General features: G+C 46.3%; 1 protein-coding gene across 8 annotated transcripts in view; it reads left to right on the top strand.

Annotated features, from left to right (window-relative positions):
* Nucleotides 1-18,157, top strand: part of GARRE1 (granule associated Rac and RHOG effector 1) — a 73,059-nt gene extending 54,902 nt beyond the window's left edge. For all 8 annotated transcript variants that reach the window (XM_019742672.3, XM_074314414.2, XM_074314415.2 and 5 more), the window contains 7 exons: nt 310-407; nt 5,748-5,873; nt 6,981-8,014; nt 11,560-11,725; nt 12,592-12,729; nt 15,022-15,100; nt 15,536-18,157. In XM_019742672.3, coding sequence (XP_019598231.2) covers nt 310-407; nt 5,748-5,873; nt 6,981-8,014; nt 11,560-11,725; nt 12,592-12,729; nt 15,022-15,100; nt 15,536-15,844 — 1,950 coding nt within the window. In that variant the 3' untranslated portion in view covers nt 15,845-18,157. The remainder of the gene's footprint in view (nt 1-309; nt 408-5,747; nt 5,874-6,980; nt 8,015-11,559; nt 11,726-12,591; nt 12,730-15,021; nt 15,101-15,535) is intronic.
* The last annotated feature ends 4,856 nt before the right edge of the window (nt 18,158-23,013 follow it).

Below are 23,013 nucleotides of genomic sequence, written 5' to 3'. Positions count from 1 at the left end.
ATAGGAAGAAAATGAAACAAAGTTATTCCTAACATATTTCTAATTTGGAAGAAGTGCCACAGTGCTTGCAAAGTTCAGTACATCCTGCACCCAGAAGTTGGCTTCTATTGATTGAAGTATTACAGTATTCAGTCATCTTTATTACTTACTGTTATCTCCACGGGGCTCCCAACTGGCCCCTGCGTAACTGCCTTGCTGGGGGGATAATTCTTGCCAGAGTCGTTTAGCATCGATAGGTTCATGTATTGGATTTGTTTGTGATCCATATTCTTCTCTGAAAGCTGATTGTTGTTTTTGTTTCTCTCTTAGGTGGTAGTTGACACGGCACAAATAGAAAATAAAGAAGCCTATGCCCCCCAAATCAGTTTAGAAGGCTCCAGAATCGTGGTTCAAGTCCCATCCACATGGTAATGTGACTATTACATTAACACAAGCCTAAGCTCTGGTAGACGTTTGCACATCTTTGAAAAGATTGCTGTGTTTTGGACAAACCCCATGCTAGCTGACAGGACATGTCTTCTGCTTGTGCGGGTTTATGGGCAGTGGCAGTGTGTCAGTGCCATGAGTCATGATTATCGGTCTGTGATGAGGAAGCCACGGTGCCTGAAAAATAGTCTCATGGACCTATAATGTAACGAGAATGTTATATACTCTTGACTCCTAAAGAGCAATATTATCTTTTCTTTGTTACTGTGTCCACAGCTTTTAAACAGAGTGTATCATTTTCGCTAAGTCACCCAATGTTTCTATGAAGTTAAGTCCAGAACATAGAATTCCTTCCCCTCCTTTGTCTGTTCCAGCAACCACCAGCAATAATTAATTATTTCATTATATTTGTAAACCTACAATGGATAAAGTATTCTTAATTTATTAAAACAAAAGCTCCTACAAATCAGTAAGAAAATAGGCAAGGTACCTGAACAGGTAAATTAGAAAAGACATATGGTCAACAAATGCCTCATCTAATAAAGAAATGCAAAGGGAGGAAGCAATACGATGCCATTTTGCCCATCATGTTGTTAAATTGTTTTAGAATAATAATACTAGGTTTGGGCCAGACTATACAAAAATAAGCACGGAGGTTGTTGAATAAATCACACCGCCTTTCTGGAGGGCAGTTTGGTATATCAGTCAGAAGCCTAAAATACGGGGCATGACCGCAGTTCCACAATCCCTGCAGGGATTTATTCTACTGACGTCCGTACAGATCCTGCTACAAGGATCGGCATCATAGCTTTAGCAGTCAACCGCAAAAATTAAGCATATGTTGGAAGACTTCTGTTACTAAAATTATCATCTGAATGACTCTTTAACGATATAGAAAATACTTAAAGCATTTAAATAGGAAGAGAGAGAGATAGTAAGGAACAGTGGCACTATTGGTGCCTGTGTGGACTGAAGTGGGAGCTGGGTAGTGCATTCAAATTGTATTTAAACCGCAGCTTTTTGAAATATGAGGGTCCAGTCCGTGGGAGATTCTGCCACACGTTTGAGAACTGGTTGATATATCAAGTAGGGATTGACAGTTCACTTCATGTCTCAAAACCTCCCTTCTATGAGTCCCCCCACCCCAATTTTTTTAATTTGATTATTCAGATGGTATATTGGTTCCTGAAATGGTCATTTATATACATATCTTCATTCCTATCAAACAATAAATTAAAAGCCCACTTTTCTGTAAGATTTTTGTGTTCCTGAATTCCTAATTTGTTTTCCAATTCGAATTCTTTTTTTTTTTTTTTTTTTTTTAAGATTTTATTGGGGAAGGGGAACAGAACTTTATTGGGGGAACAGTGTGTACTTCTAGGCCTTTTTTCCAAGTCAAGCTGTTGTCCTTTCAATCTTAGTTGTGGAGGGTGCCGTTCAGCTTCAAGTTGTTGTCCTTTCAATCTTAGTTGTGGGGGTGCAGCTCAGCTCAAGGTGCCATGTTCAATCATTAGTTGCAGGGGGTGCTGCCCACCATCCCTTGCGGGACTCGAGGAATCGAACTGGCAACCTTGTGGTTGAGAGCCCACTGGCCCATGTGGGAATCGAACCGGCAGCCTTCGGAGTTAGGAGCACGGAGCTCTAACTGCCTGAGCCATCAGGCCAGCCCCCCAATTGGAATTCTTATTGAAAGATACTCAGTTTAGCCCAGATTCTCATTTTGAAGAAGACAGTTTGAACTTTTGGATAATTGGGTGAATTTAAACAACTAGTGCTGCAATGGTTAACACTTCAGTGTACTTTCAAAACTCTATGACTGATTTCCTTTGTAATTCATTGCACCTCCATGAAAGACTTTTTGGACTGTGATTCCTTGGAGAGACTCCCTCTGCTGGTTGCTTTTGGTAAAAATACAAAGTTTTTGTGTTTTTTTGTTTTTTTTTTCTTCTTTCAAATTGTAAAATATGTGCTTGTTGAGCCAAAATCAAACAGAATTGATTGCTTTACTTCACCTTGAGGAAAATGAAATTATAGCAAAGCCAGTCAAGAATTTCTTTGCTTTTAATAAAATGAAGTGTCCAGCTGCCAGATGTGTTTTTTTCTAAACAATCTCAGTAAAGTAATACTTAGATTTTTAAAGTATCGTATTTAAGCAATCCATTCTTTCTTTCAACAGATACTTATTAAATACCTACTATGTGACAGACACTGGGCTCTGGGAACTTAATCATGAGCAAGACCGACAGGGTCCCTGCCCCTACCTGAGCTGACTTTGTAATGGGGAGGCAGGGGAAGAGCTACCAAGCATAAGAGTTAAGTTCAAACACTGGCAAGTGTATGAAGGGAATAAGAGTAGAATGATGTCATATGAGAGAGAATAACTGGGGTAGAGATGGAGAGGGGAGGCTATTTTGGAGGAGGAGGTCAGTCGTGAAGGGCCTCTTATGAGATGTGAAATCTAAGAGGAGCTGGCCATGCAGAGTGGATGGGGAAAGCATTGCAAGCAGAAGGAACAGCAGAGGCCAGAGGAGTGAACCAGCGTGACTGGGTGGCTGGAGATCCGGTAGGTAATGATGAAGGGGGGTGAGGGAGGTCGTAGAAGCCAAGACTTGCAGGGTCCCTAAGGGACTCGGATTCGTATCTAAGAACAGGTAGAGTTTTAAGCAAGTCTGAGTGACTTGTCAAAAGAATGGATGTAGTCTCTTAAGGGGATTTTATTGATCAGCTCTCAAGACTGATGAATAAAATAAAAGTGCCAATTTATTGATTTTCAGAAAGAGAAATTATTATCACCAGAAACTGTAGGACTCCTTTCTGCATGACCAGCAAATGCTCTCCTCGTGGACAAACATGTGACCAGCCAAATCACAAGCAGAAGTTGGCTTGGGAGCACAGAGCAACGTGTCCTGATAATCAGCGACTCCAGGCTGAGAGAGTTGGGTGCATGAACCTTGGCCAGGTCCACTGGCCAGAATTCTCTCCCAGGAGTCCAGGGGCTGGTTGGGCACTGTCAGCGTTTACCTCGTTGCCTGGTTCCTGAGGTTGGCCAACTCACAACCTCCCAGATTTATTTCTTCTCAAGTTGAGGTCAATGTTGGGGACTCCTACTGTCTTCTTAGGGTGGCTTCGCAAATATTGATCTCACCATTTAACTCCCAGAGTGCCCTCAGTCAGGCAGACAATGTCTTTCTGGTTCTCCCTCTCAGAAAAGGCCTCTTGGTGGAGGTGCCCGGAATGGGCAGTGGGAAGCAGTTCTCCAGGGAGAGCAGTCCAGAAGAAGGCAGCAACAAGAGCAGAGGTCCTGAGATGGGGGTAACCCCAATATATTCAGGGAGCGAGAACAGGCCTCACGGCCGGGACAAGGTGAATGGAGGTGAAGTGACCAGTGACGAGAAGTGTGACCCAAGAGGCAGGAGGGACCAGGTCACAAAGAGCCTTGAGGGTTGTGGTGAAGGGTTTAGATTTTAGTTCAGTCATGCTGGGATGCCCCCGGAGGGCTTTAAATGGGAGTGATGTGTCCTGCTTTGTGATGTAGGAGGCTCACTCTGGCTGCTGTGTGGAGGGTGGGCCTTGGAGGGACCAGAGAGGAGAAAAGACCAGTTGGGAGGTTGGTCCTGAGACACAGATGGTAGTTTCTTAGAGTAAAGCGGTAATAAGAGAGATGGTGAGAAGTGCTTGGATGCAGACTATGTTTTAGGAGAAGAGCAGTCAGGATTTGCTTATGGATTACTGTAGGATGTGAGAAAGCTAGAGGTCACTTGTAGGTTTGGGGTAGACAGCTGCGTCGTTTCCTTATTGAAGAAGATCGTAGGAATCAGAGTGGGTTCTGGTGAGGCAGAGAGGAGTCAAGGGTTGCGCTGACCAGGAGACCTTTGAACTACCTGTCAGGTGTGCAAGGAGAGCTGTCAAGCATGCAGTTGATATGTGAAGGTAGAGTTGAGGGGGAAGGTTTAGGCTGGTGAAGGTGATTTGAATCTTCAGTGTAGGGATAGTCTATGCAGGATCAATGCAGCACTTTCAGAACAGAGGACAAAGCCTGGAACATGTCACCGTACAGAGAGGTAGGGGAAAGAGGAGCAGGAGGAGTCAGCAGGGGAGGAAAAAAGGAGCTGCCAGCCAGGTAGGAGGAAAATGGAGCAAGATTGGGATCTCCGAAGCTGCAGAAGACAGGGATCCAGGAGGAAAGAAACATTGCACAGTGTCGCTGACAGATTAAGTGAGGTGGAGACAGGTAACTGACCTTTGACTTTGGCAAGATCTAAGCTGTTGGACAAAAGCTACGGTATTTTAGTGGAGTTATGCGGATGAAAGCCCAGGCAGAGTGGGGTGAGAGGAATAGGAGATAAGGCAGAGGAGGAGACGATGTGCTTTGCCAAAATGGGGTACAGAGAAATGGGGCACTGCCTGGAGGGGAATGTGGGGCTAAGAGAAGGTGGTTGGTGAGACTGATTTGTTTGCCAAAGGGACTATCACAGCGGAGAAATGAGGTGATTACGTGAGTGAGGTCCTTGGGAAAGCAGAAGGGTAGCATGAAGCACTCAGGTGGAGGTCAGCCTGCGGTAAGGGCAGGGCCTGTTTCTGTCTTCTGCTGTGATGGGAGGGGAAGGCAGGGTGTGGGGACGGGGACACAGGTGAGATGGCAGAACTAGTGGAGAGGGGAATGAAGTAGAGCCCATCTGCTTACGTGTTTTCTCAACTAAGTGAGAGTTGAGAAAGGAAAGAACAGGCGAGTGGGTAGAGATAGCAGAGCTTTAAGGAGAGGGGAGGAGCGGTGAAGCAGTCGTCTTGGAAAAGGGAAAAATTAATTTATGGGGAGGTCATGTTTGTTCCTTACCTGAAATCTACGGTGAATCCCGGTGGCAGACTGTGAGGGTTTTCCCTCCATTGATCCTCAGTTTCTTGGGTACAGGTGTGAAGAGCTGTAGAGGAAGGGAGGGTCAGGGGCATCAAGGAAAGAGTTTGCAAAGGAATAGATACTGTGCCAGACCACGGAATCTCAGCAGGGTGGAGAGGAAAGTCAGGGCTGCAGCTGGCTGTTGGACAGTGAGAGGGCTTTAGGGCCCTGGAAGGCAGCCCCTCCACTGAACCCTTCTTTTCCTACCAAATGGACTCTAGTTGGAAATCCATGGACACCCCAGACCCTATTGCTTCCTCTTCCTTTTGCATAGCAACAAGTTCCTGTTAGCCCTGTCATTCTCTAAACGTTCTTATAATTAATAAATTTTTATTTGGTGCAAACTATAGCCTTTTGCACGAGGCCTGCTTGGAACACCCTTGCAGAGAAGTGCAGCCACGACTAACACAGCCTGGTTTGTGCCTAGGTGCCTGAAAGAAGACCCCGCTACCATGTCCCTGCTGCAGAGAAGCCTGGATCCCGAGAAGACCCTGGGGCTGGTGGACGTGCTCTACACAGCTGTCCTGGACCTCAACCGCTGGAGGGCAGGGAGGTTGGTGTCCCCATCTGTCACTTGAATTGGTTTGCTTTCAATTGGTGCACACCTAGGGACAGAGTTTCATGTGTGCTCACGTCACTGATAGTATGTGAGTCTATAACACAAGAAAGAGAACTTTTTGGTAACGTTTTATTTTGGAATAATTTCAAACTTACACAACAGTTGCAAGAATAGTGCAGCGGATTGCTCTGTGCCCTTTACCCCGACTCCCCAGTTTGTTAACATTTCTGCCTTCATTTATTTTATCACTTGAGAGGAAATCCATCAAGAGGATTTTAACCCAGCTCATGTTCTCCTTATGGACTAAGAGCAGAGAAATGTTTAGCAAATTTACTTATATCTTGCATGAACTTCATATCTGAAAGTAGCTGACAGTTGCAAAATTATCCCTTTGTGAATTGTTTACCTTAGAACAGGAAGGAACCTTAAACATCTAGCCATGCGTCCTCCCCTTTTCTTAACTCATGAGCACACAGAGACCCAGCACAGTGAGGTTGCACCAGCCATCATCTGCCTCAGCTCCTGCCCAGGACCCTTTCTATCTCCAGTGCTCTCTTCCAGACTAGAAGTGCTCGGGAAAACTTTAGCAGTAACACCCATCTGTTCTTGGCACTGTCTGTAAAGTACTTCTAAGGACAGCAGTGCTGCCTAGTGTCCCTGAGTCCTGCCCACCCACCCCTCTTTGCTTTGTGGATTTGTCCATTGTCCCTCTGCTGGATCTGCCAGGCTCTCAGTCTCTGCCCTCCAGGCACAAAGCAGGCCTCTGCCAGTCACATCCCCCACTCTAGCCATGCTTTGCTTTCCTGTGCCGCAGGTACAGGGTTTTGCTCAGACTCCTCAGGCCCCAATCCTGATGTCATTTTCGCAGTCCTATGTTAGACGCTGTAGATTTTTAAAAAAATAATAAATATAGTCAGTGCTTATTATGCACACTTAATTAAAACTCTTGGGTGTTCATTGAATAAAATAAGTGAACCTAATACCACCAAGAGAGGTCTTTTTTGAAAATTCTTAAAGTCTTCCTTAAACAAAGAGATCCATTTCATTATCCAATTTGTATATTTGTCTTTTTTTTTTTTTCTAATACATTTCTGTTATTAGGGAACAAGCTTTACCCTGCATACAGATCCAGCTTCAAAGGGAGATCTGTGATTTTGGGAATCAGGCTGACCTGCCTTCTGGACATGGAAACAAATCTTCAGGTGGCCTGCAGAAGACATTCTCCAAACTGACATCCCGGTTCACCAAGAGAGCTTCATGTACCAGCAGCTCTAGCAGCAGCACAAATTATTCCATCCTCAGTACCCCTTCCAAAAACACCTTCATAGCTGGGTGTTCAGAAGAGAAGGCCAAAGTGCCCAGTAATATTGACTCAAGGTTACAAAGCATTTTGAACATTGGTAATTTCCCTAGGACTACAGACCCTTCACAGTCAGCTCCGAATTCCAGTAATCAGATGGCCAATGGTTTTCTCACAGAGAGGCATGACAACTTTCTGCGAGGGGATGACGGCAAGGACGAGAAGGGTATGAACTTGCCCACAGATCAGGAAATGCAGGAGGTGATAGATTTTCTCTCGGGCTTTAATATGGGCCAGTCACATCAGGGCTCTCCATTAGTGACGAGGCGCAATTCTGCCGTAGCCATGGTGACTGAGCAAAAGGCAGGAGCCATGCAACCACAGCAGCCACCACTGCCAGTGCCCCCTCCACCGCGGCCGCCCCAGGCTGGGACGCACACACCTCTGACACCCCAGCCAGGCCTGGCACCTCAGCAGCAGTCCCCAAAGCAACAACAACCCCAGGTCCAGTACTACCAACACCTGCTACAACCAATTGGATCGCAGCAGCCCCCGCCCCAGCCTCGGGCCCCTGGGAAATGGGTACATGGCTCATCCCAGCAGCCAGCACAACCCGTTGGAGCGGGTCTGTCTCCTCTTGGCCAGTGGCCTGGCATATCTGATCTCAGTTCTGACTTGTACAGCTTGGGTCTGGTGAGCAGCTATATGGATAATGTGATGTCAGAGGTGTTGGGACAGAAGCCACAGGGACCTAGAAATAACACCTGGCCAAACCGTGACCAAAGTGAAGGAGTCTTTGGAATGTTGGGAGAGATTCTGCCTTTTGATCCTGCAGGTACGTGAGTCTCCACTCCCCACCTCGGGGATTTAACATAAATGTAATCACTGAGGACTTCACTGGACCGGTCTGCCACAGCCTGACTTGTGGGGAAGTGACTTTAAAGACCCTTTCTGCCTGTGTGGTGGTTAGTATGGGGCAGATCTAGCAAAGGTTGGAAGTAGTGAGAATGAGGCTGAGAAGGTAAGTGGAGCTCTTTTTCTTTGTACAAAGGACAGGATGAAGGCAGAAGAGAAGAAGTTACTTGAATGGCTCAAAGTCCCGTGGTTAAGCGGGGCTCCAGTCTGGGCCCTCCATCCGTGGGTGCCAAGGCAGCTGGCCCTTTGTGGGCTGCTTTTTTCCTAATTATATAACCTGTCCTGTGATTCTTTTTGCCTAACCTCCAGGACCTATGGAAGATGGTAGGTAGGTACCTACCTGCCTGCCTTCACAGAATATGGCTTCTCCTGGCCTACACAGTGTGAAAATACCACCAGAGTTCTCTTAGGAAATTAACTTAGAAATTTTAAGTTAGTAAAACAAAAAATAACTTAGAAATAAAACAAAAATAAACTAGGAGGTAGAGTGAATTAAGGATAAAAAGCCAAAATTAAATTTAAAAGAAAAATATAGTAGAAATTATAAATCTGAAAAGTCTTTGGAAGACCACTAAAATAGATAAACCAATTTATTATAACAGAGTAACAGAGAACAAAGAGAAACAAGATTAGGAAAGAGGAAGGAGACATAACTACTGCAGATATATAGGAGAGTTAAAGAACTTTAAGACATTACTACATATGATTGATGACAACACATTTGAAAGCTGAATGGAAAATAGATTCTTTCCTAATAAAATATACATTACCAAAATTGCACCAAGAAGTAGAAAACCTGCCTGTTTCACAAGACATTGGAAAGGTAATTATGCAGCCACCATGATTTTTACCGTAAAAACTTTATAAGGATTATACAAAAAGTAAACTATACAGTGTTTCCCCGAAAGTAAGACCTATCCAGACAATCAGCTGTAACGCGTCTTTTGGAACAAAAATTAATACAAGACCCAGTCTTATTTTACTATGACGGTCATAAGACCAAGTATTATATTATTCTGTAACAATATAATATTACAGAATAATATAATACCGGGTCTTATATTAAGTTTTGCTCCAATAGACGCATTAGAGCTAATGATCCGGCTATGTCTTATTTTCGGGGAAACAACGGTAGTACATCTCATGTATTACTATGGATACATATACGGAAATCCAGCAGTGTATCAAAAGAGTAATATAGTTACTAAACATGGTTTACTTCGGGGTTGTAAGTTGGTTCAGAATAAGGAATTCTACTGTACAGTAATCCATCATATCAACCAATTAAATGAGAAAAACTCATATAATAGATGCTATGAAGACATTTGATAAAAGACACCAGCAATTCTTTAAAAATAAATAAACCCCTCAAAGTAAAACATGAAGGAAATTTCTTGAATATAAAAAAGACTATCTACCAAAAGCCAGTAGTAAGTAGCACTTTATATAGTGAAACAAAATCATCCAATTAAAATCTAGACCCAGACGGGGTGGCAACAGTTAACTACCAATAGCATATAACTGTCTTGACCTTCCTAGCAGATACAGCAAGACAAAACTAAGGGAAGTAAGAGGTATATCTTTAAAAAAGATAAATTAAAAAGCACATCTCTTTGCTGGCAATAGAATTGGAAAAAAACAAGACTCAATTAAAAGAACCTCTAGAATTAGTGAGTCTGGTAAGGTGGGTAAATGCAAGACAAATATATAGAAATTACTTTTTTCTCTAGCAAAAGGTATAAGGAAGTCAAAAATATATTTCACAAGGGGAGTACTGTGAAATATAAACAAGTATAGCAAATATTTATATAAACAACCACCTGGAGTAAAGATTCCCTGATAAAACAACCCAGCATTAACTATTCAAGAAAAGTGTTTTCTTATATCTTCTGAAAATTCCTCAAACTGCTCCTCATGCTCTCTTGTTCTTGCTCTCCTTGGGTGGGTAGATGTGGGGAACCTTGGACCCTGGGGTACAAGAAGAGCAAACAGTTCCACCTGCTATGGAGGAGCGAGCTACAGGGGTGGGCATGGCACATTTTCTCAATTGCTCAACAGTCTATACATTTTTTGACAGTCATGTAACTAGATTATAAATGGTGTTTGGCAGAATTTTACCACTGTTGATCCCTGTTGAGACGCGGACAGCCTGCGAATCCTACTAGCTTTTCCTTCTGAGTGTTCCTTTCTGACCTTCAAGTCCCTAATAATAGCTTCCTGCAGACCCTGCCCCAAGGGCAGAAAGTCTGTATAGCCCTTTTTGCAACTTAAGGAAGGGCACTCCACTGGACAGGTGAATTCTGGAAGGCACCCTCGTGGGCAGAGCCAGTTAGAACGGAATGCCCCTCTGAACAGGCACACCCAGCCCCTGGGGGCGTGGCTTGACTCGCTGGCATGGGCCTTGATTTCAGCCTGTTCCCCCCTTGTGTGGACATCTTGCTGCAGGGCACAAACGGCATAGTTTCATGCAGTAGTCCCGTGGCAGCACCCCGAGAACAATCTAACAATGGGATCGTGCTTCAGTATCTTTCCCAACTTGAAGCTAAAACATACACATTGCTGAGTCATATTCAGTTTGTGTACCATAGATATTTTCCTGCCATATCTTCTTAAAATTTTTATTGGGGAATATTGGAGAACTGTGTGTTTTTCCAAGATCCATCAGCTCCAAGTCAAGTTGTCATTTTCAGTCTAGCTGTGGAGGGCGCAGCTCACTGGCCTGTGTGGAATCGAACCGGTGACCTTGGTTTGACGAGCACTGTGGTCTAACCACTGAGCCAACCAGCCGCCACTGCCATATCTTTTTGATTCTTCCTCTAAATGCCTTCTGTGCTGTTTTTTTTCTCCCACTTTTACTTCCCTACGGGTCCTCACTCAGTTCTGTCCAATATGTTTCCAGTCACCTCTGAAATTTCATGTTATTCATTTCTACTCTTACTATCTTCAGACTGAATGAGCAGGTCTGCCATCCCATATCCAGGAAAATACTGGATCATGGTTGGGCCGAAGTGGGAATGGCCATATTGTCTATCTGGCTGACCCTGGCCTGCTGCTTTGATAACGTCCAGATTTTCATTTGGCTGAAGTCATCATCTGATTTTCTAAGTTGTTAAGTACATAGCATCAGACATTGGAAAATTTTTAAGTACCTGGCATTTGTCTTTAATATTTAGACATGGCTAACGCAAACCTTTAGCGCGCTCTCTCTGTCTCTTGTTCACGTTCCGCCTGCCTCTTCTCAGGCATAACCTGTCCTGACAATCCCCATGCACACACCATACCTGAACTTCAGTCCCCTCTCACCATTACAGGCTCCTAGGCAAATCCCGCAGCCAGCTCTGGGCACAGGCCTGGCAGCAACTCACCACTTTTCACTTTATGTGTGACCAGCACATCCTCAGAAGGTAGCAAAGGAAACGAGGCCAGTTTGGCTCTAAACCCTATTGTCCCTTTGTCTTAACACAGTGGGTTCAGACCCCGAGTTTGCACGCTATGTGGCAGGAGTGAGCCAAGCAATGCAGCAGAAGCGGCAAGTCCAGCATGGTCGCCGCCCAGGCAACCCCCGGGGACACTGGCCACCCATGGATGATGCCCATCGGACCTGGCCTTTCCCAGAGTTTTTCACAGAAGGGTGAGTGCTGGGTGTGGTGGGGAAGCCAGGTTTGGGACCTGGGTATCTGCCGTGGGCCTTTATACACTCTTACCAAGTAATTCAGTTTCAAGCCTGCAGGTGAGTGACACATGGTCACATCTTCAGGGAGTCAGAGTTTTGTGATTGACTGACTGTAGGATGCCAAGTGTTGTGATGTGTCCCTGTGAACACACCATTGGTATAAATTGATTTTCAGGATAGACTGCTGCCCTAGACAAGGATCTTGTTTGATAGTGTTTATGAAGTAATTGCATGTCTAACACTGTCTTTATGCTGAAATGAGCATGTCTATGAAACCCGTGTGATTGATGGAATGTCACCCTTGTAGCCTGTAAAAGGCAAAGGTACACGTTTTAGATTCCAGTGTATGGAGAGAACTGTGGATTTTCATCGTAAAAACAACTTGGGATTGATTTTTCACATCTGGGTAGCTAAAGACCACCTCAACTTTTTGTTTGCTATAAAGTGAATTTCATAGAGAAACCACAGGCTTCTAAGAGGAATAAAGGTCAGTGATGCTTGTATTACTGTTGACCCTTGAACACCTCGGGGGTTAGGGGCATTGCCCCACCGAGAAGTCAAAAACCCACGTATAACTTAAGTTGACCCTCCACATACATGGATTCCCAACTGTGGATCAAAAATAAAATTGACCCTTAAACAATGCAGGTTTGACCTTCATACAGGAGACAAGAGACCACTATTTGGTTGTGAGATGAATACAGAGTAAAGACTGTTTTTTACGGCTTGGGTGGGGGGGCGGGGGGGCTGGCCTTGGGGCTGTCCAGCCAGTGGCCAGGCTGGCTACAGGAGGCCTGGGACCAGCTTCTCTCTTTGGCTTTCAGGGATGGCCTGCACAGCGGCTGGTCGGGTACTCAGGGAGACTCAGCCAGCTCGAGTGACGAGACGTCCTCTGCCAATGGGGACAGCCTGTTCTCCATGTTTTCAGGGCCTGACCTCGTTGCTGCTGTCAAGCAGAGAAGGTATGAAGGGATTTCTAAATCAAAGGACAGAGGGGCATGTAAATGTCACCCATAGCTTATTCCTCTGGAAAGCTCAGGAGCCCCATCCTTCCCCGTCGGCCTTGTGTGACAAAGGCAGAGGCCTCTTCTGGCACTGTCTTGCTGAGGCCCCTGTGGGGCCACCACACAGGCTTATAGCCCAGGTGACTAACATTGGGTTGAGGTTTTGCTGGCAGAACAGTGTCATGCCAGCGGCAGCCAGAACTACCAGTATGACAGGCAAGGGACGATTCTGAGACAGGGCCTGCTGATGTTGGCCTGTGCCTTGCAGGACGCAGCCCTTTCTGTGGGGGGAGCAGGACCAGGACAACCAAGTTCTAAGCAGGACTCACCAACAGGTTTTGTAGCTCCGGACAAGGGTCTGGCCCGGACTGACCCTCAGTTTCTTTGTCAAAGGTGGAACTGTATAAAATGACCTCTGAGTGGTATTTCAAGGGGAAAAAAAATAGTAACATAGTATATTCAGAGCTAAGAAGTTTTCAACAGTAATCACAAAAATTAAAATGGGCCCTGAAATTAAGACAAGAATTTGGTTAGGAGTAAAAGACTGTTGTGGCTGTGAGGAAGCAGAGGCCAAGACGTGGCAGTCTAAAGGATGTGGGCAGGAAATAGAGAGCATGCAGGGCTGCCAGGGCATCAGAAGCATGCCCACTCATGCTGTGAAGTGGAAAAGGAGGCCAGGCTTCATTGGATAAGCAGTGGGGAGTGGGTAGATGAAGACGGAACGGGACCTGAGTCAGGCTGCACGGAGTAGTAACAGTGGTGATGACAGCAATTGCTAATACCAGCTAGGGTGCTTTCTGTGTGCCAGGCCCTGGGCAAAGCATTCACGCACATTTTCTCACTTAATTCTCACAACCACTGTATTTGCTAGGGCTACCATAACAAAGTACCACAGGCTGGAGGGGATTAAACAACAAAAATGTATTTCCTCGCAGTCCTGGAGGCTAGATGTCAGCAGGGTTGGTTCCCTCTGAGGCCTCTCTTCTTTGCTTGCAGATGGCCATCCTCTCTCTGTGTCCTCACATGGTCTACCCTCTGCGTGTGTCTACGTCCTAATCTCTTCTTAGAATGGCACCAGTGATACAGGATTAGAGCCCACCCTAATGATTTCATTTTAACTTAATTACTTGTTTAAACACATTCTCTCTAAATACAGTCACAGCCTGAGGTACTGGGAAAGACTTCAATATATGAATTTGGGGTCAACGTATGAATGGGGGGGGCAGTGACACAGTTCATCCCATAGCAACCACCTTATTATATAAGGACTGTTTTACCCCCAGTTCACAAGTGAGGGAACTAAGGCTTAGAAAAGTTAAATTCATTCATTCATTCATTCATTGGCACCTATAATGTACCAGGCATTGGTGATACAGCAAAGTCCCCTTCCTTGTGGAACTTATATTCAATTGAGAGAAGGCAGATAAAAAAACAAACAGAAAAAACCAGATATATTGGATTGGGTTAGATGCTGTGAAGAAAATAAAGCAGGATACGAGGGGAGAGAATGCAGGGGACAGGTGGCTTTTCTGTTTTCAGAATGGGAGTCAGGGAGGCCTCTGGTGAGCAGGAAGCTGAACAAAATGAGGGAGCAGCTGGTGAGGAACTGGCAGTGGTGCATGTGAGAGAGTAGAATCAGGATAGTACACAAGTTTTTGGCCTGAGCATCTGTGTGAAAGAGGGTCCCGTGAACCGAGATGGGGAGGCATGCGGGAGCAGCAAGGTGGAACCAGGGATGGAGTTTGAGACAGGGAAATTGGAGAGGCCGAGTAGACATCTAAGAAGTCACCTGTAGCACCACCTCTGCAGCGAGCAGGAGCGCCGCAGATAGACGATTTACCTACACCCCAGCTACGTCCTGCCTTTGTCATTCAACATTATAACAAATTTTTGCATGTCATTAGTAAAACTAACACCTTTTGGTGTTTTAGTCACATTCTCAGTGTATGGTAAATAGTCACTATCTGTTGAATAAAGAAACAAATGGCCAGAACTGGTGGACTCAGAACAGCGGATGCAGCCAGTTCCTGTCCTCATGCCTGCCCCCCTTCCCCCACCCCAGCCCTGTGATGGCTTGCAGGAGTGCACCATTCGAGGGTGACCCACATTATCCCCCTGCACAGTGGACCCAAGGGCCCCCACCTAGAACCCATGCCCTGAGACACCAGAGCTAAGTGGCTAGAATGCCCCCTGGAGGTAAGCTGGGCAGGAAGCCAGGCAACCACTGCACTGAGCTCTTGGTTCTTTCAGGAAACACAGCAGTGGAGAGCAGGAGACCAGCACACTGCCCTCACCACCTCTTCTTACCACAGTGGAGGACATGAATCAGGTATGATGCGCTCTGCTCTGGCACAGACGGCTGGCTCTAAGGGGTACAGACCATGAGCAAAGTTCCAAAGCTTGAGTTTTAAGAGGGCCTCAAAGAAATGAGGGCTTTTGTTTGAGGTGAATGACTTTTCCCCCCATGATTTTGTCTAAATGATTAGCCATCTCTGCTGACTCAGAGCCATATGGAGAGGAAGCTCTGGGACTGTGCTGTCCAATACGATAGCCACTAAGCACATGGGGCTAGTATATTGAACAGTGCAGACATAGAGCATTTCTATCATTGCACGTTCTGTTCGCCAGTGCTATTCCAGGGCTGTGGGGAGGGGGAGGGCTCTCACCCTGTCTCGTAGGTAAGAGCAGGGCCAGAGATGGGGGAAGGCGGGGAAAGATGATGAGTTGCCAGAAATGCCACTAAGAACCTTCTTTTGTCTCTCAGGATAACAAAACCAAAACGTGGCCGCCCAAAGCACCCTGGCAACACCCTTCCCCGCTGCCCAGCACACTGCCTAGCCCAAGTGCACCACTCTATGCAGTCACCAGCCCTGGCAGCCAGTGGAACGACACCATGCAGATGCTGCAGTCCCCAGTGTGGGCTGCAACCAGCGATTGTAGCGCCGCCTCTTTCACCTACGTGCAGACTCCACCGCAGCCCCCACCCCCACCAGCACACAAGGCAGCATCCAAGGGCTTCAAGGCCTTCCCCGGGAAGGCTGAGCGCAGGCCGGCCTACTTGCCCCAGTACTGACCCAGGCTGGCCCACCTGCCTGCCCAAAGCTGTCGGGGCCAGTGTCCCCACCCTAGGGCTGACTAGCTGGCACCAGCCCCCCAGAGGACCAGTGCACCCCTGTCCCAGGCAGAGATCCTTGGGGATGGGGGTGGTTGGCAGCTCTAAGCCTTTCATGCCTGGCTTCTCACATGTTGGAGGCATCAGAGCACTGAAGGGCCAGCTGCAGGCTGAGGTCTCTGACCCGCCTCAGGGAAATGCGGGGGATCTTTGAGCTTAATGAGCACCTCTGGTGATCTTGATGCAGGTGGGCCACAGGCCACACTTTGAGAAACACAGCTCTCAAGTTTGTAGTCCTACTGTGTGTGTGCTGGGAAGGCATCAGACCTGAAGGCTGAGAGCAAAACTGACCATTCTTTTGAAACTTCCCCTTCCCCCTCCTAAACACATTGAGTGATGACCACACCAATCACTGTATTTCATAACTATTTTTCATATAGGTTTTTAGTTAAAACATCTCCTGCCTAAAACACATTGAATATTTTAAGGTTAACAAATACAGCGGCTGGAGTTTTGTTCAACACTATTTTTTTTTTAAGCTTATACAAAATAGACAACATATAGAATATTTGTGATCAGAAGCAATCACCTGGGTTTTCTGTGGGTGGGCAGCCCCTCACCACCCCCACAGCACCCAGAGGGTGCAGCCTTCACTGGCTTTACGAAAGCAGGATCATAAAACTGATGTCAGAGGCATATTCCTGATGGTGCATGGAAATGAGCCCGCTAGCTGCTGTCTGTGTGCAGGGTAAAGCTACACCTGCTGCCCTCAGCTCCTTCCACATAGGGCCAGAGGCCTCAGCATGGTGTCAGAAGGTGGGGGTGTGGTCAAGGGCTGCACAGAGACCCCTGCACTTGGAATTGCAGTAACATTTATGAGCTGGCTCAAGACAAACCAATTAAGATATAGATAAGAATTTAAAGTATTTTCTTTAAAAGACAAAAACAGAAAAACAACAAAATAAAAACCTCATTTTCGGTTAACGTGCCATTAAATAGATAACATCCTGTGGATTTAGGGGTTTTTTCCAGCCAGAATGGATCCAGAAGAATTTAATGGTGCTTAAATTGAGAAATAATAAATATATCTATATAGAGTAGACATATCCCACTGTATATTAATTGAGGTTACAGAAGTTCTTTATATAAAACTTATTTAAATTTTTCATACTTCATCTTTGAAAAAGTCTAATTGAGAAAAATCCATAATATTTTCTGGTATGAAAGTTTGACAGTATTAATATTTTTTTTATATTTTCTTAAATCATTAAACCATTTTAATATATGTTAACTACTAATAAATGGTTTATTCTTTCTAACTCCATATAAGCTTTTCCAGCAAAGATTGTAATAACACATTTATGTTCTCACTTTTCTACGGACATAAGTAAATTTATATTTAAAAATACCAAAAAGAAAAAAATATATATATGTACACACACTAATTCTATAGAGGGCCCTTAGGGTGTCTGAGCCCAGCCATTGAATCGTCAGTACTGTGTTGCCAGGCTGTTCCCAGGCCTCGGGTGATGTCTTGTGCTGTGTGGGGATGCCGTTGCCGCCTGTGCTTTTGATCCTGTCACCGTGGGTTCTGAACATTCACCTCACCATGTTTACAGAGAACTCTTTTGTACATAGACTTTTTCAGGCACGTGCTTTGCACCCACCCTGCGTGGCTCTTGTCTGTGTTAGATGTCACCGTGTGTGCACTAATCTCTGTTGAAGTTGTTCGTGGCTGTTTGACTTGTAAGATAGTTTTCTATTTCCTTCCGTAACGTGTTCACAGTACCCTGTATTTCCAGTTCTATTATACTGAAGTACTCTTGTTTTAATAGTGCCTCCCCAAGACCTCACCCTGGTCAGAGGTCCGTCCTTGATGCCCCAGTACAGCTGACATCAGCATCGCTCATTGTCCCTTTCTAGTCTGTTTTTCTTAAGACATTTTGTAATTGCATCTCCATGGGCTGTGAGACTGTGTGAAGCTGTCTATGTGTGCTCTCCTGGTAGGTGCTGTGTTCTCAGTACCACCTTGCTCTGAACACTGGTAATTCCAGGTGCTGCGCTTGGCGGGCGTCTCGCCAAAGCGCATGTGTGTGCGTGCGTGCGTGTGTGTGTCCTTTGCGTGGCCGCGCGTGGCTGCCTTGCTCAGGCATCAGCAGGACACAGTGTGAGTAGTTACAACGCTTCCAAACTGGAACTATACATTTTGTATCTTTTAAAGCTCCTATAAGTAAAATAACTATTGGCTTTATTAAAAATATACATTTAATAATATTTTGTATCTCTGTTTAAAATGAACGGCAACAGACACCATGTCTCTCAGAAGCCCTGCCTCATTCATTACTTTGAAAAGCTGCACCTGGGTTGGTTTCTCTGCTTTTGAGACCTTGAAAAGGGAAAGACCACTGGGGGTATAGGATGAACTGGTGTAGCTGGATAGGAAGCAAGACAACCTACACTCCTCTCCTCTTGGCTTCCCTAAAGCCAAAGCTACCGTGTTTCCCCGAAAATAAGACCTAGCCAGACAATCAGCTCTAATGCGTCTTTTGGAGCAAAAATTAATATAAGACCCGGTCTTATTTTACTATAAGACCTGGTATAATATAATACCGGGTCTTATATTAATTTTTCCTCCAAAAGACACATTAAAGTTGATTGTCCGGCTAGGTCTGATTTTCAGGGAAACATGGTAGGAGAGGCTTCTGTGCAGGCAGAGCCAATGTCATTGTGAAAGAGACCACCTGGAAGGATGCAAGCTCTCTCCTTGGGTTGTGGTCTGCCAACACTCCCATTCCACCAAGCTTGGGTGCTGTCAGCTGCCCAGGCAGCCTTTCCAAGGAGCAGACCCAAAAATGAGGTCTCCCACCACTCCACCAGGGACCCAATATGTGGCAGAGACCCTTCTTCAGGGACAAGGACTAGTCTCACTGGATGACCCCATCCTGCTAAGCAGATGGAAAGATTATACAGTGGGAACCACACAGGGTAAGTTACAAAGGAATTTCAACTCATTTTCATTTATAGCAAGAGAGTACTTGATTGAAACTTTTTTGACCTTAGGAAAATAGTATGTGAGCATTAATATAAAACCTACCAGTATAAGTACCATTCAGGCTTCTTTCTGCTGAGATGCCCAGAAGCTGAGCATGGGGACCAGGTCCAGAGCCTTCCAAGGGCACCTCAGGACAAGGTTGCTTAGTCATAGCCATGTTGCATGAGTCTGTTAAGGAATACACTGAAAGTTCATATTAAAATTCTAGCTGGAAAAACACATTTATCCAAGCATGTTCCTATTTAATACGTGTACCCAGTGCTGTTCACTGACCTGATTCACAGCACTGGTGGAAATAGGAGTCCTGTAGCCCCAACTTCAGTGCTGGATAGGTGGGGATGGAAGCAGACAGATGTTACACCTGAGCCCCAAAAGGGTCCTTGGAGGCCTAGGCCCAGCTAAGAAGAGGACGAAGAGGCAGTTGAGGTCCTTGTGAGACTGGTGAAACTCCTTTCACACTTGATCCTGGGAGAGAGGGGCATCCAGCTCTGGGTGTAGCTGAAATGCCGCATGCCAACCATGGCACTGGGTGGGCCTGGCCTTCTGGGCACTGTGGCCCCTGTTGTGATCTTCGTCCTGATATGGAGACAGGAAATAAACCATCCCAATGGCCAGCTCCTTGACTGCCAAAAAGCCCTGTAAGTGGACAGCATGCCTGGCAGGCTCCCAACCACATGGGCCTGGGAGTCTAGGGACCCTCCAGGGGCACGTTCCTGAAAGTAACACACATAGTTGCCTTATGATTCCACAAGGATAGGCTCCCTGGGCCCAGGCTTCTGTTTGTCTATGAAGGGACTGCATGTAGCTTTTATTGGGAGTGAAGTGAGTTCAGCATATGGGCCTGAGGAGGAAGGATGGTTTCAGGAGTGTCATGTTCATTTCAACATTTACTAATGTCACCTGGGAACAAGGCCCTTGCTAGGAGCTAGGGCTGCAAAGGAGATGCAGTTTCTGCCCTTAAAACTCAGACTTTTAGAGCGATGACCCCATCTTTCCCATCCTTGGAAAGAGGTACTACCATCCATTCACCCACCCAGTTGCTCAAGTGGAAATCCTAGAATACATTATTGATTTTCTTTCCTCATTCAATTAATCAGGAAGTCTAAGTAGCTCTATGCACATTTAAATTCTATGTTATTACATCTCCATTGCCATCAACCTGCTCATCACCAGGCTGCTGCCTCTTCCTCTCTGGCTTCAGGGTTTCCCATACACCCCTGCTACCTCAACATCTACTTACCGGACATCCGCTTACCCCAGGGGTGTCCAAACTGCGGCCCACGGGCCAACTGCAGCCCACAATCCATTTTTTATTGGCCTGCAGCAAATTCCAAAAATATATTTAGTTTACTTAAATAAACCAGGTAAGGGAATACGTACTTCACCTCGAGTGAGTGGTCTGGCTGTTTGTGTATTTTACCGCATATGGCCCTTGGTGAAAAAAGTTGAAAAAAGTTTGGACACCCCTGGCTTACCCGGTGCCCACCTGCCTGTTGCTCCCAAGGCTGCTCCGTGCTTGGGCCTCTCCCATCAGTTCTCTTGAGCCAGAGCCCAGCCTCTACCCGGCTTTGTTTTTTATTACAGCAATTAGCACTCCTCTGGAATGTGTGTTTACGTTTGACCCTCACTAGAACCAAGGCTTCACGAGAGCAAGGAGCCGGTCTTATTCATGGCCACCTGTCCAGTATGCAGAACAGCACGAAGCAACTGAGGTCAGAGGCAATTTCTAATACAGAGCAAAAAATAGAACGAGGCTTAAAATGAAATCGCCTCTTATTTCGGACTAAAATTAAGAGTTTGTACAGAGTTTGTACTAGAACTGCAAGGAGAGACTGACATTAGAAATTGCTGGCAGAACGACGTAGCCCTTTAGTTAGTAAACATAGAAGTTTCTATTATCGTCAAACCCACGAGAATATGTGCGGCGGGGACATTTTTTTTAAAGACCTAACAAAGGATTCCCACGGAAAATCGAGGGGCGACACCTAGAACCTTCACGGCGAACGAGACGGAGCCTCCTGGGCGGGCTGGCGCCCCCTTCCGGATTGCTCCTCGCTTGCGCACGCGCACTCCCGTCCGCACGCAGAGTATGCGCACATGTACGCGCACGTTCCTCCCAGACTCGCGGACCGAGGCGTGTGGGAGTTCCTGTCTGCAACCCAGTTCCCGACTCCGCGCGGGGACATGCGCACACTTGAGCGTCGGACGTGCGAGCCCACACGCAGACGCGTGCGCTCCCCCGCCCCCCATATGCTCCGATCCCGCCTTCCGTGCGTGTAGACATGTGCGTACCGCCCCTCGGGAGAGTGGGTCCCTGCGCAAGGAGCTGCGCAGAGTTCCAGGGAGGCGCGGTCCCCTAGCCCTCGCCCGCTCACCGTGACTCAGCATCCCCGGTGCGGGCTCCTCCCGGAACAACTCGTGAAAGCCCATCCTTGTGGATCGCCTCGCGCCCGACCTCCCGTGGGCTTCTTTAGCTCGGGCTCCAGAACTGCCCCACTCCCGTCCCTCTTCCCCCGCCCGTACCCCCTCATCCCCTGGTCTCCAAGTCCTGCCTGGACAGGAGGCCAGCGGTCCCAAATTAAGGCCTGACTTACCTAAATGGTCATGCCTCAGTTTCCTCACTGTAAAATAGGGCTCTTGTTTGGAACTGTGCCACAGGCCAAGTGAGTGCTAGTTTCACAAATATTCAGTGGAAGTCAATTGGTGTCCCAAGGCTGTGCTAGGCTCCAAAATTAATCTTTATCAAGAGTTAAGACTGTCCCTGGACCTCCTAACTTGCCTCCGCACTCAGGTCCACCATCCAAACCACTCTCTCCGGTGCCAGGCTTGCTGAGGGCACTTGAAGTGCCCGGCGCTGAAGCAGGGTCTCTTGAACTGTTTGAGCCAGGTTTTCTTTCGGTTGTGGTTAGTCAGCCCCTGATCTGGGCACATACGACCCCTTAAAGCGTCAGTGCCCTCAGGACCCCCGGATTCGGAACCCTATGCTCTAAGACCCGGCTTAGCACAGCATACAGTGCGGATTGCGATGATGATGGTAGAAAAAGTGGGTTTAACTTTAATCAGAATGTAAGATTACCTTACACTGATATTTTTGCAGACTACAGACCCCACTCCACTCCCCAGGATTTTATGAGATGCCACCCTCACACTCCAGTGACTAATCACGATCCCTCGTACTGCGCTTTCCCTGGTGGGTTTCTTTCTACTTCCCTACAAAGATCCTGAGACTGGAGTGCTAAATGCAGTGGCTGACTTCTCCTAACTCTGCCTTTGCCATGTTGCTGTCATTCCCATTTGAGATGCCATTCTTGGCCATGTCCACTTGTAAAATTCTACCTGGTCAATCAGAGACCTAATTGATGTTAAAAGAACAGGAATGATGGGGAAGAGCCAGGAAATGGCAGGCAGGACAGGGTTTGATTAAGAAGAGTGCTCAAAAATCAGACAACCGTGGATTGATTTTCTACTTAGTAGCAGAATGGCTGGTTTTAGATTTCTTTTCTTTTTTTTTTTTTTTCTTAAAGATTTTATTGGGGAAGGGGAACAGGACTTTATTGGGGAACAGGGTGTACTTCCAGGACTTGTTTTTTTCCAAGTCAAGTTGTTGTCCTTTCAATCTTAGTTGTGGAGGGCAGAGCTCAGCTCCAGTTCCAGTTGCCAGTGCTAGTTGCAGGGGATGGAGCCCACCATCGCATGGGGGACTCAAGGAATTGAACCAGCAACCTTGTGGTTGAGAGCCCACTGGCCCATGTGGGAATCGAACCGGCAGCCTTCGGAGTTAGGAGCATGGAGCTCTAACTGCCTGAGCCACCGGGCTGGCTCTGGTTTTAGATTTCTTAACCTCTCTGTTAAATGGAGAGAACAGCAGGAACTTCCTCATAGGGCTGCTGTGAGGGCTGCATATGAGAGAATTTAGCACAGAGCTTTGCAGAGTAAACTGGCAGGGCTTTCAATTAATAACCATCTTCCTTGTTCTACTTGGATTTTTCTCTCCTTAGCTGCTGTGATTTAGGACCCTCCAGGTAGGAACCTAGTTTTCTGCTAATGTAGAAAATCCATGTAATTTGGAATTTCAAAG

Source organism: Rhinolophus sinicus, chromosome 8, assembly GCF_057876585.1.
Source record: "Rhinolophus sinicus isolate RSI-liver-muscle chromosome 8, RSI-T2T, whole genome shotgun sequence".
NCBI lineage: Eukaryota > Metazoa > Chordata > Mammalia > Chiroptera > Rhinolophidae > Rhinolophus > Rhinolophus sinicus.
This window is presented reverse-complemented; position numbering and strand designations above follow the sequence as displayed.